This window comes from Cupressus sempervirens, chromosome 9, assembly GCF_028749045.1.
Source record: "Cupressus sempervirens isolate cs-2001-9-10 chromosome 9, ASM2874904v1, whole genome shotgun sequence".
Taxonomy (NCBI): domain Eukaryota; kingdom Viridiplantae; phylum Streptophyta; class Pinopsida; order Cupressales; family Cupressaceae; genus Cupressus; species Cupressus sempervirens.
In genome coordinates, this window is record NC_143126.1 from 1,743,770 (window position 1) to 1,757,061 (window position 13,292).

General features: G+C 30.9%; 1 protein-coding gene across 2 annotated transcripts in view; it reads left to right on the forward strand.

Annotated features, from left to right (window-relative positions):
• LOC149537320 (putative CoA ligase CCL5) overlaps positions 1-13,292 on the forward strand; it is a 48,929-nt gene that overhangs the window by 12,018 nt on the left and 23,619 nt on the right. Inside the window, exons 1-2 of one of the 2 annotated variants that reach the window (XM_089802830.1) lie at positions 7,747-8,754; positions 12,608-12,797. In XM_089802830.1, the coding sequence (XP_089658956.1) occupies positions 7,753-8,754; positions 12,608-12,797 (1,192 nt within the window). In that variant the 5' untranslated portion in view covers positions 7,747-7,752. Of the gene's footprint in view, positions 1-7,746; positions 8,755-12,607; positions 12,798-13,292 lie in introns of those variants that run through there. The other variant, XM_089802831.1, reaches the window with a different exon arrangement.

The window sequence follows — 13,292 nt, forward strand, 5'->3', positions numbered from 1 at the left end:
GATTTTGATCCTTCAATTCCAATATCTAATGGCTTTTTGTTTGTATAAGATTTTTGTATGAACACAAATGTTTAAACAAAAATTTATGTATAATTTTGATAAGATGAAACGAGATGTGTAAAGTGTGAAATTGCCTACAAATAAATAGACCTATAACAAAGTACCTCTCTTAAAAAATAAATAGTATATCATAACTTTCATTCATTTACCTCCAAAATAAGCCACGATAAAGAATTATCATTACCTCCACTTGATTTTGATTATTCTTAGGCAAAAAAGATTATTCTCTTTCAACCACTTACAATTGTTATGAGTAACTATGAGATATTATTCACTAGTTTGCAAACCTTTAATTGAAAAAAAAAATTAATAATAATAATAATAAATAAAAGATCCCACCAAAATTTTTCAATTAAATTTATGTTATCATTAAAAAAAATTAGTGACTCCCTTCTATAATTGTCACAAAATCTATCATGAAATTGATTATAATAAGATGTCATATGATTCTAGAAGTTGTTAATTGTATCATGAAGAATCCACATAATATTAGTACACTTGATGTTGAATTGGCAAGATTTATCATGGTCCAACATTAAACAAATACATCACTTTCTAATCTCTTCGTTGACCCATGAAAAATGTTAGATCAAACATTATTTTTTAAAAATCAAAATAATAATAATAAATGAGATATAATGTACATATGTTTTTTTCCCTTATCTCTAAAGCTTAAATTGTTTGCATGACATAATGTTTTCCTAATACACCAATTCACTTTTACTTTTTCTAATTCTGAGAAAGCCTTCTTTACATTTGAAAAGATCTAAATTTTGGTATTTTGTTAATTCCTATGTTATCATCTAATAATTGTAGTTAACCTTTCAAAGTGGTTGTTATAATTCTATTTTATTTCTAAAAACTATCATAACATGTTCTCAATCTTAGTCGGATCATTAAGGAAAATGCATCTTATATACTAGCACTTGCACCTTTTAAGGGTGCAAGGATTAAGTTGATAGTCTTATATACTTTTAATAATGTTTTTCAATAGTTATTCATAAACTCTTCTTATCTACTTTCCTAACCCCATCTTTATGTCTCTCTTATTTACAAACATAGACAATCATTTCTCCCTCCCTATTACTATTTCATCTTACCCCTCTTTATTGTTCTCTCTTGTATATCTATATCTGATTTCCTCTATTTCCCTTTGATTTATTCTATGTATGTTCTTTATCTATCTATCCATCTATCTATTTATCTATTTATCTATCTATCCACTATGTCCTTATCATTCCCTCTCTTTATCTCCCTCCTCCGCAATTCATATTTCTCTCCCTCCACTATGCTCCTCTTTGTCTCTCCCTTCATAACTATCGTCTACTTCAATATTTGATTATGATACATCTATCTATACACTATCTCTCCTTATTCTTCTCTATCCAATTTTATCACCATTAATATTTTTACCTCTCTACCCCTCTTTTTTCTTTATATTATTTGAATCTTACTCACCATCTCTCCACTCCATCATACTCCTTTGACAACACAGGCATACTTCCTTCAATTTCTTCCAGATTCCGTCCAACCACTCTATGTCTATATAGTCCTGTATTAAAGTATATATATAGTATTTGCTGAAGAAATTCTTTATTTTTAAAAAAAATTAATAAGTTAAATTAAAGTTTATCAAATTAATATTTAGATATAGTATTTGCTAAAGAAGTTTTTATATTTTTTTAAATTAATAAGTTAAAATAACAAAATGTTCTTTAGTTTATCAAATTATTCTAAATTCATATGTAGAATAATTTCTAACAATAAAGTAAATTTCTAACAATAAAGTAAATTAAAGAAATTAAAGAAAATCAAGAAAATAAATAAATTTTATTTATATTTATGATACTCATTAAGTTATAATGTTTCTAATTCTTTTTTTCTTATGAAAAAAATGAAATGAGTTGAATTTTTAGATATATCTTGTTAATTTTAGGAAAAATGTATTGATATATTATAAATAGTAAAAATAATTTTAATAATAAGTAAAAATATTATATATATTATAACTTATAAAATAAAATATTCAAGAAAGAATGTTAGTGAGTAGAAACCAAGAAAATCAAACAGTTTGTAACTCCTTCAAATTAAATATATTTAAACAAGTTTCATTTGTATTTATGTTACTACTAAGTAATAAAATTTTGGAACTTTATATTAAAAAATATAAGTTAGATAAAATTAAGTTAAAATAGTTTATATTTTTAACTTTTAAGATAAAAACAATTTTTTTAATTTTATTTATATTTATGATATTAACTACTTATTAATTATAAATTTCAAAATTTACTAAATTCTTAATTTTTATTCCTAATATAAATATATTTTATAAAATATATGAAGATGAATGTTACCTTCTAAGTATTAGGATCACTAATTTTTTTGGTCAGTTAGCAAATGAAATATTGTGTAATAATTTGTGAGAGAAAAATATAAATATAACAATAAGAAGAAAAAAAACTATTCACTTCTTTAGAAAAGTTAATAAGGTAAAAAAAATATTAAATTAATTGAGTAAAAGTATTTTTATTTTTATTTACCTATTTTAAAAAGTTAATAGAATATAAAAATAAGTAAAGTTAACAAGTGAATAAAAATATTTTTCTATTTATTATACTTATATAATCTTCTCTTTATAAAGCTAATAAGATATATTTACTTCAATGTTAATAATATATTTATTTTATTACTATTATTTAATATAAATCAATAAAAAATATGAAATCCTTTTTATAAAATATATTTAAAATTTACAATAGATTTATGATAATTAAAAGTTAAACTGACTTTAATTTATTATTTTCAAATTGTTTGTAAAATTATTGAAACGACTTTATTTTAAAAATATCTCATTACAATATTTAAATAAATAAGATATTTAAAATATTCATTTTATAAACAAAACCTACAATATTTTTAACTTAAATAACCTTCAATATAAATATACAATAATTTACAACAAACTTTTTCTTATTTAACTTATTAATTTATATATAACTTCTATATATATATATATATATATATATATATATATATATATATATATATATATATATATATATATATATTACTACATTACGGCAACGGCTACCCAGGCAGGAGGACCGACTGCCTCGGGTATGCCCCCGCCATGACCCCATCCTTATAGCCATATGCCTCCTCCGCATGCCATCTTGCGTCCCTGTCGTCCTCATGTCTGACGGTGACGCAGCGAAGTACCTGCCCCTGCCTGGAACAGACGCGTTCAGGAATACTAACAAGGATAACGATAAACAATGGTTGGACATAGTTTTTGCTTTTTTTAAATAATATTTTCTAAATTGCTTTTCCTTTGCCCGTATGAACTACCACTTTTTTTATTTTTTTATATGGTTTCTACCTTAAGCTTTTTAAATGAGAAGGAGACTTACACTTTGGTTGATTTTTTAAAGATTTGTAATGTTTCGATTTTTATATTTTATTCAAAGGTTGGACCGTTGGAGAATAGTTGTTCTATAGATTTAAGGTTCGATTGCCTTCCAGATTTTTTAAGTTCACTTTAGAATTATGATTATTATTCTGAGATTTTTAAATTTTCAAATTCAATTTCTAATGTAAATGATTTATAATGGACCAACCAAAAAAATATTATCATTATAATTAATTTTATTTTCCACATGAAATCAATAATCAAACTATGTGTTTTTTTTTTTTGAAAATATATATTAAATATTTAAATATATTTTAATAATTTTATTAATATTCTATAATATTTATATTTATATTTGTTAGTAATTTTTATTTCTTGGTAAGTTTTGATTATTAAATTAGATCATGTTTATGCATATAATTTACTTTTAACAATTTATAATGAAATCATCTGATTTACCTTTTTAAAATATTTTTTAAAATGTAGAATCACTTTTTACACAAGTTTTTTTTTTATATATTCAATTTTAATATTTTTAAAATATGATTATTTTTATTATCAATAAATGATATATTAATAAAATCTAAAATTTGATGAATTGAATATACAAATTCAAACTTAAATTTATTTAAAAATAATAATCTAAATTTATTTATTTATTTAAACAATATATTATAATAGTTTTTTATATTAATTTTAAATAATTTATTAGTAATTTTTTTCATAATTTTTCTATGTAATCTTTTCCTTAATTTAGACTTTCTAATACTCTCTAGCAAGTGTATTAGATATGGAAATCCTATGGACTTAGGTTGGCCTAATAGCCATTTGTACATCCTTTAATAGGGTGGCATCCCAAGTGAATGTACAAAAGTCCTTTAACTAGGCCTACTTTTAGCAGGGTAATGAAATCCTTTAACCAGGTCACTTTTAATAGGGTGTAAAATCTTTAACAGGATAGACCTTTCACACGGTAGACCATTGTAACCTTGAACAGTTACACATTGCTACAATGATATTTTGTGGGTGTCATCCCCACCCCAGTTTTACCTTCTCATTTTAGAAGGTTTCTGGGTTACCAAATTTGTGTGTTATCTATTTTTATGCATGTCTTTACTTTCATGTTTATTAGATAAATTAGATGCATGTAAATGGTTTCAATTAAAAGGATTTGTAAAGGTTAATGTTAGTTACTTCTAATTCAGCCCCCCCTCCCCCCAAAGAAGTAAATCTTCCCACTTGTTAATTCCAATAGAAAATTTCAAACTTAAGTAATAAATAAAAAAGGATCATCTTCAATAAATTAACATAATTGAAAACATCAAATTGAACTAGTTTTTATTGAATAGAGTCTTGCATATAGTGTAAGGAACACCCCTTACAGTGTTGGTAAAGTACTACTGAATTACCCCTGTCCTTTTTGAAAAAAGGACATGTGGGGATAAGGAGTTTGTGAGCTTTGGGTAGAAATTGGTTGGCCTAGCAAATCTTGTTCTAATGGCTACCATATCTACTAGCCTCTAAGTCCCTAGAACACAACTTGTCTTAGTGCATGGAAGTGGATGGCCTCTATCTTTTCTTGTGAGGAGAGAGGTTCTCTTGGTTGGCTTGACTTAGGCAAGCCTTTTTTTTCAAGAGTATTCTTTTATTTATTTATTGACTTAGTAAAAACTATTATAATATATTGTTTAAATAAATAAATAAATTTAGATTATTATTTTTAAATAAATTTAAGTTTGAATTTGTATATTTAATTCATCAAATTTTAGATTTTATTAATAAATCATTTATTGCTAATAAAAATAATTATATTTAAAAAAATATTAAAATTGAATATATAAAAAAAAAAACTTGTGTAAAAAGTGATTCTACATTTTTAAAAATATTTTAAAAAGGTAAATATATGATTTCATTATCAATTGTTAAAAGTAAATTATATGCATAAACATGATCTAATTTAATAATCAAAACTTATCAAGAAATAAAAATTACTACCAAATATAAATATAAATATTATAGAATATAAATAAAATTATTAAAATATATTTAAATATTTAATATATATTTTCAAAAAAAAATACACATAGTTTGATTATTGATTTTATGTGGAAAATAAAATTAATTATAATGATAATATTTTTTTGGTTGGTCCATTATAATGACAATATTTTGATATATTTTAAAATTTGAATTAATAAAAATATTATCTATAATTCAATCTACAACTAAAACTCTCACTTATAACCATAATATACTTCTTAAAAATAATTTATAGTTAATAAATTTAAATTTATAACTTTATATTTATTTTAAAAAATTATTTATTTATATATTTATTATATTCTTTAATTTCTTAAAATATTAAAATCTTAGCTTTTAATTTCTTAAAAAATATTATTTTTAAACAAAAACATTTAAAATAAATCATTTACACTAGAAATTAAATTTGAAAATTAAAAAATCTCACAATAATAATCATAATTCTAAAGTGAACTTAAAAAATCTGGAAGACAATCCAACCTTAAATCTATAGAACAACTATTCTCCAACGGTCCAACCTTTGAACAAGGACGCATAGCGTCAAGTTCCTGCCGAAAGCTTATAAGATCAAAGTATTAAAATATTAAAAATGTATGCAATATAGCTAGGTCCCGTAGTTGTTCCAGTTCTTGCTAAAGTAGCTTATCCAGATCTTGCTTCCGTTGTTGCCTTTACAGAAAAAGATCCAAATTCTTATGTTCGTGCACTTTCAATAGTAGGGGATAGACAAATTCTGACCCAGGCTTATGGAGAGGAAGGTGTCCATCTTATATATTATATACGTCCATCTTATATATTATATACGTTATACAACTAGTCATCTTAGTAGAATGTCAATTGATTTCTTAATATTTATGTATGTTTAGCTTAAGTCTTATATAATTCAAGTGTTTAGATTCTTCTTTAAGCAAAATTAAATTGTAATTTACAATGTTCAATTTGCAAGTTTTACAAAATAATTTTATTCTAAAACTTATATGTTTATATTACTATTTTATGACTTTTATTAAACACTATTATTAATTTTTGTAATTAACAAATATAAAGATAGAAAAAAATGATATAAAGCTTTATTCCTTTATTTGTTAAACTAATTTACATTATAAAACTAGATTTTCCAAATATTTACATTGTAGAAAAGTCTAAAGTTAAGGAGAAATATATTTTAATTTAATTTTTCAAGAAAATATATGTCAAAACATGAAGAAGATATTCTTACATATTGTCAAACTTATTTATTTCATTTCAGCAAGTTGTCTTATCATATTAATGGTAGCAAAGATATTCTTACATATTGTCAAACTTATTTATTTCATTTGAGTGAGTTGTCTATCATAGTAATGGTAGCTATAAAGTTTCAACCAAAAAAGATAAAGTGAAAAAATAAAAGCTAACTCATGACTGTAGCAAGGATGCAACCAATAAGATTAGAAATAAATACTTTTTTGCAAATTAGTAAAATATCAATATATTTTAGAATTATATAGAGTTAAAAATTTTTGAAAAATAAAAGAATATGATTGGATACTTTAATTAGAAAGTAGCATTTCACTGAATGCTATAGTATCCTGCCTTCGGCATGAACTAATAAAATATAAAAATCGAAACATTACAAATCTTTAAAAAAACAACCAAAGTGTAAGTCTCCTTCTCATTTAAAAAGCTTAAGGTAGAAACCATATAATAAAAAAAGTGGTAGTTCATACGGGCAAAAGGAAAAGCAATTTAGAAAATATTATTTTAAAAAGGCAAAAATTATGTCCAACCATTGTTTATTGTTATCCTCGTTAGTATTCCTGAACGCGTCTGTTCGAGGCAGGGGCAGGTACTTCGCTGCGTCAGCGTCAGACATGAGGACGACAGGGCGGCAGGATGGCATGCGGAGGAGGCATATGGCTATGAGGATGGGATCATGGCGGGGGCATACCCGAGGCAGTCGATCCTCCTGCCTGGGTAGCGAAGGAAAGCGAAGGCAGTACGTCTGTGTTGTCAGAGAGGACGGACGGTCAGCACAGGTCAAATGTGGGGCACTGGCCGAGGTACAAATCCTCGGCTGTTTAGGCAGTGCCTTCCGTACACAGTTCAAATTCAAAGTCGATTTGCACTGTGGACAACTCAAATGAAAACTGCCGTCCTTGAATTTGCAAGTAATACGATGGGCCGCATGTAAAGCTCCTCCCTCGTCTACGCCCGGGTAGAATTCTACCGGTATCGTCTGGTATATTCCTCACGGTCTGCGTACAATGGCTTCCGATTTGAATCATTCAAGCGGCTTTTCAATGGCCACCGGAATCTATTACAGCAAAAGAGATCCAGTCCCCCTTCCTCCGCCACATCTGCACTTGGATCTCACTACCTATGTCTTCTCCCACCCACACAACACTGAAATTGCAATCATTGATGCCCAATCCGGTGCTGAACACTCCTACAGAACGCTACGCCACAACGTCAGAGCCCTGGCAACGGGTCTGCAACGTCTCGGGATTCGAAAGGGCGACGTGGTGCTCGTCATATTGCCCAACATCATACACGTCCCCTGCATATACTTAGCCATAGTCTCCATCGGAGCCATTTTAACCACCACTAATCCCCTCAACACAGAGGCCGAGATACGAAAGCAGGTAGCGGATTCGAATCCTGTCCTCGCCTTCGCAGCCCCAGAATTCGCTCACAAGGCTCGCGCGGCCCAACTGCCTGTCGTTCTAACGGAGAAAACAAACCCAACGGCAAATCAATCCGGATATGTTGCTACGCTTGAGGACCTGTTTCAGTCGGATGTGGATGAATTCCAGTCAGTCGACATACAACAGGAGGACACCGCCACGCTTCTCTACTCGTCGGGGACAACGGGGAAGAGTAAAGGGGTGGTTGCGACTCACAGAAATCACATTGCTATGGTGGCTGGATTCGCAAACAGGATCGATACACAAAACAGAGTTACTTTATGCACTTTGCCACTGTTTCATGTCTATGGATTTTTCTATTCGGTGAGCTCCGTTGCAACGGGTACGAAGATAATTTTGATGGCAAAATTCGACTCTGCCCAGATGCTTGCCAATGTGGAGCGTTATAAAGTAACGCATTTGCCCGTCGCTCCACCGATTTTTGTAGCCTTAACTAAGTCGCCGATTGTTGCCAAGTATGATTTGTCGTCACTTCAAAGCATTGGTTCGGGCGGAGCCGCGCTGGGAAAGGAGACTATTGACGAGTTCATCAAGTTGTTCCCTAATGTTGAAGTTTCACAGGTAATCCAATTTCTGTCTTCAAATTTATTTTGAGGGCGTAAATTTATGTTTGGTTTAAAAACGAGCGAGATGGGCTGACACATGGCAAGTACATCTTTGTACTTAAATGCATGTCTGAGGCAGAGGAGCTAGTCCTCAACGATTATCTCCATTAATGAAATTACATCTCAGGCCTCATAAAGGGCATGCATCCAGGCTACATCACCATAGGTTCATTCCCCAAGATCTATGCTGGCTCTCAATGACACTCTCTACTGCTTACTAGAAGTTTTACAAAAATGAAAACATATTAGAAAGATTACAGCAAAGCATCTCATAAAAATAACCTCTAAGACAGGTTTCTAATGGATCTCCTAGAATTATTATGGGACTTCTCGGACCTTTCCAGATCGTTCCTTGGGCTCACATGGGATTTTCCTCGACCTGTATGATTGTTGGGATTTATCCTCTTTTATGCTGTCGCTTGTGTATGAGCTGTTGTTTTATACAAAAAAACGGAAACAGAATTTTTCAAGATTTCCCTACTGCCAAAGCTCGTTGAGAGACGCTCCATACCATCTTGACCTCCAACAACCTACGTCTCAAATTCTGTCAAACAACTTGCTTCACCTAGAATGTCTTCAAAACCATGTCCTCCTCAGCCTCAACAGTTGGGCAACTAGAACTGTTGTTGTAGACTCTGTTTTTGGCCCTTTACTCTGCCTTTGCACATTAAAGGTAAACAGGCAGCTGGGCACCTCAACACTCACCTCATTTATAGTTGTCTAAATAATTTTGCTGATGCTAGACTGATTTGCTTTCATGTTTACAATGGCTCCCTTCCATTATTTTATTCCAATCCACTCCTTCTCATGCTAGAAGTATCTGGGACTCAACCATCCAATCAACAATGGGTAGATTTACATTCACATTCAGGTCCCCAAGAGAAATTGCTGCAACTTGCTGAACATCTTTAGCATTACAATCAATCTTGCAAGGACTTATTAACCACCAATGTAGCGGCTAGTAAACCTTCAATATGGTACATAATGCCCTCTACTTCTTAATGTTCTCCCAAAATATTTTTTAGATCCTTTAGGAATACTCTCCTTGATTAAGAGATTCTTTCATCTTTTGCAAGGTCTTCTTGCTCCAATGAAATTCTCTCTTCATCCTAGATAGGCATGGTATGCTCCATGTTGTTTTTCTCCGTCCTCATCTCTATGATGTTGAGAACTTTTTTTCGTTAAAAATTCTCATTCAAGTCTCTATTGCGCTCTGCAATTTTTCCCCCCTGTTTCTTCAATTTTTTGTTTTTCTATTTCTCCTCCTTCCTTTCAAGTGTAGAAAGCTCCATTTCGAATCTTCCTTTCTTTGAAGGTACCATTGGCTTTCACCCTTTGATCATTTTCTTGAACCATCTTAATGCACCTCTGTAAAGATTTCCAAATATACAAATGGTCCTTTGCTTGAACAAATTCTTTATTTTCCCTCTGATGTATAAATAGTCAGTTTAAAAATTATAGTCATGCAAAGAGCAACCATAGTTTTACCTGGAAAATTTTAGAAAGTAAGTTTGTCGTCACCACGTCTTTGAATGCTCTGATACTAGATATGATGCAGCAGCTCTGTTGTAATATCAAGTTTTTGTATAATCTTTGTTTTTCCTGGCATTAGGGCATTTAAAACATTACAACAAAAAATTCCTTATTTGTTAACTTCTTTCTGCCCCTTGCCTATGCCCTTATCTCTTTCTCCTGCATATATCCTGCTCTATGCCCTTATCTCGTTCCCCTGCATATATCCTGCTCTCACTCTCCCACTTATGCCCAAAAATTACTTATTTGTTGGCTACTTTCTGCCCCTTGCCTATGCCCTGCTCTCTTTCTCCCACTTACGCCCCTGTTATCTTTCTCTTGGTTATGTTGTTCTGACCAAAATTTGTTCCAGTATCAATATGTGTTCTCTAGGCTCTGAGGTGTGCACTGGTTGTGATTAGGGATTAGTATTGGGTTTGTTTCATTTCTCTTTATTAGCTGGGTGAGTGGGGCAGTTTCCTCTCCTTGAAAGTACAACCACCCTTATGCCAAAAATTGGCTTCTAGCCGTATTAATAAAATAGAATTATCTTTCCTTAAATCCAATAAAGCTAGATTCAAAACAAAAAACGTAACTGTATGTATCACACTCACTCTATTCGTTATCCCAAAAAAAAACTTCACCATCATTGTACTTCCTAAATTTAATCCTTTAATTGTTAAGCACTAAGGTTTTAAAATATTCATCTTATGCTTTGTTGAAGTGCTCCTGCATCAATATTTAAAACATAAGTTTGCAATCTTCAATCTGTCATTTACAAAAAAAGAATCTATGGCGTGAGGCAATTCACAGTGGATCTGAAGAGACTCGTAGATCTGTGTAACAATTTAAGATTATATTTCTAGGGAGTACAAAAAATGACAAGTTACTTTCTTAAGAATGTATAGTGCCTCATTCGGGCCAAATCTATGAGCAATATGGGTGCTGCACTTGGCCATGGAGCTTTAGGTGCCTGCTCTGCCATAATCCAGCAAAGAAATACCTTTTAATTTGAGCCTTAAAGGATTATTATAGCTTCTATAAAATTAAAGCCTTATTATAACTGACTGAAATACCCTTTTGTAACATTAAGGGTTAGTTTGTCATAACTAATGTATTCTTAATTATCACCATATTATTGATGGAAGCTGACTGCATAACTTATGACTGGCCTAATTACTGACGTTTAAACAAATGATTGCATCAAGATGAGACCAAAACATCCAGGGATCTGCCCAAGTTATTGATTCTGCTGCATCTTTTCCAATTTTCTATATAACTAAATTAGTAAATTAGTTATGCATAGCTGATTTGCCCACCAGGATTATATAGGAATACTTATGTTTAACTCTAGTATATATCTTTCAGAGTTCATATCCGAAATTAGGTATCCAGATATTACATTGTGATAAGCTAAGATACCGGTTCTCTCCCAAAAACCCAGGGTACTGATGCTGGTGCATTAAGCTGCGCCAGTGCTTTTGGATGCTCCACCGGTGCTCTCAGGAAGCATGCCAAGCATCTGTGGATGCGCTCAGGATGCTTCCAAGAGCACCCAGACAACATCCAGGTGCATCTGGAGAGCACCTGTGACTTTTTCAACACCTAATCACTTAAGTGACTTTAAAAAGCACGTGTTAATTGATTTTTTTAATTCTATTTTTGCTCCTTTTTGCTCCTAAACCCTAAAACGGCCCTAAAAGAGGCCATTCATTGCTCGTTCTTCTCATTTTGTTTGCAGCTGGGCTCTCTTCTTATTTCAATTTGAACTTTCAATTGTGAAGTATCTCTTCTTATTTCAATTTGAACTATCAGTGGTGAAGTATCATGCTATGGAATGGTTTATTTTTGTATATTTCTTACATTTCTTTACACACTCTCACACACATATTTATATATATGGATGCATTCAAAATCCAAAAAAAAATTCATGCATCAGCACCCGGCACCCGCATCAGCATCAGTAACTTAGGTACTGATAAGAATACTCTATGAATGATATTATGATATACTACAGATTCTCTCTACAGTTTCCACTAAACTCTTAAGGCCATCTATAATGCCAAAGCCTTTCTGAATTTGCATACCGTCTCATCGCTCTTGTATATGTAACAACTTCTAAACTACAAGATTCTCCACTGAACATGCCAACAGAATGACACGGTTTTATTGTCTCGTTTCCATTATTGCCCTTTCTCTCTTGACTTACCGGAAGATTTAATAATAAAACAATTAGCCTATTTTTGGACTTATTACTCGAAAAAAAAGGCTGATTGAGTATTCTGGATACTGTATAGGGTTATGGATTGACAGAGTCTAGTGGAGCAGTGACATTCACATCAACGGGTGAAGAAAAGAAAAAGTATGGGACAGCAGGGTTGCTGGCAGCAAATGTGGAAGCCAAGATAGTGGACACTGTTAGTGGAAAAGCTCTGCCTCCAAATCAGCGAGGTGAACTCTGGTTGAGAGGGCCTACAATTATGAAAGGTATTTCTATCACCTATCAGGCATTAGACTGTTAAATTAATTTCTTTTCTTCAAAAATCAATTTTAATCATGATTCAAATACTGTTCTGAAGTGGCTGAAGTGGCTGAATACTTCATTTATTTTTTATTCGTAAGTTCCCCTTGTTGATAGATCCTATGACTAAGAGGTATGTTGACATGATTATATAATCAAATGTGTTTTTCATTTTTTTCATTGTATAAGAGAAGCGTATGAATGCATGTGCAAAAACTGTTAGAATGTCATTCAGTCTCCTAGCTGTTTTCTTTTATTTATTTTTATCTATGATTCACACAATTAATATATGCTTTTAGCTTTCCATATACCTTTTAGTTGATTGCTATCTACTCTATAGTAGCATTTCACGAGATCGAGATTGACTCAGAAAGCCAAAAGTACAAATGAAATGCAATTTTTTGAGATTTAATTGAGAAAAATTGGTACCCTAGGAAATGCTGAAGCACTCATAAAAGTGG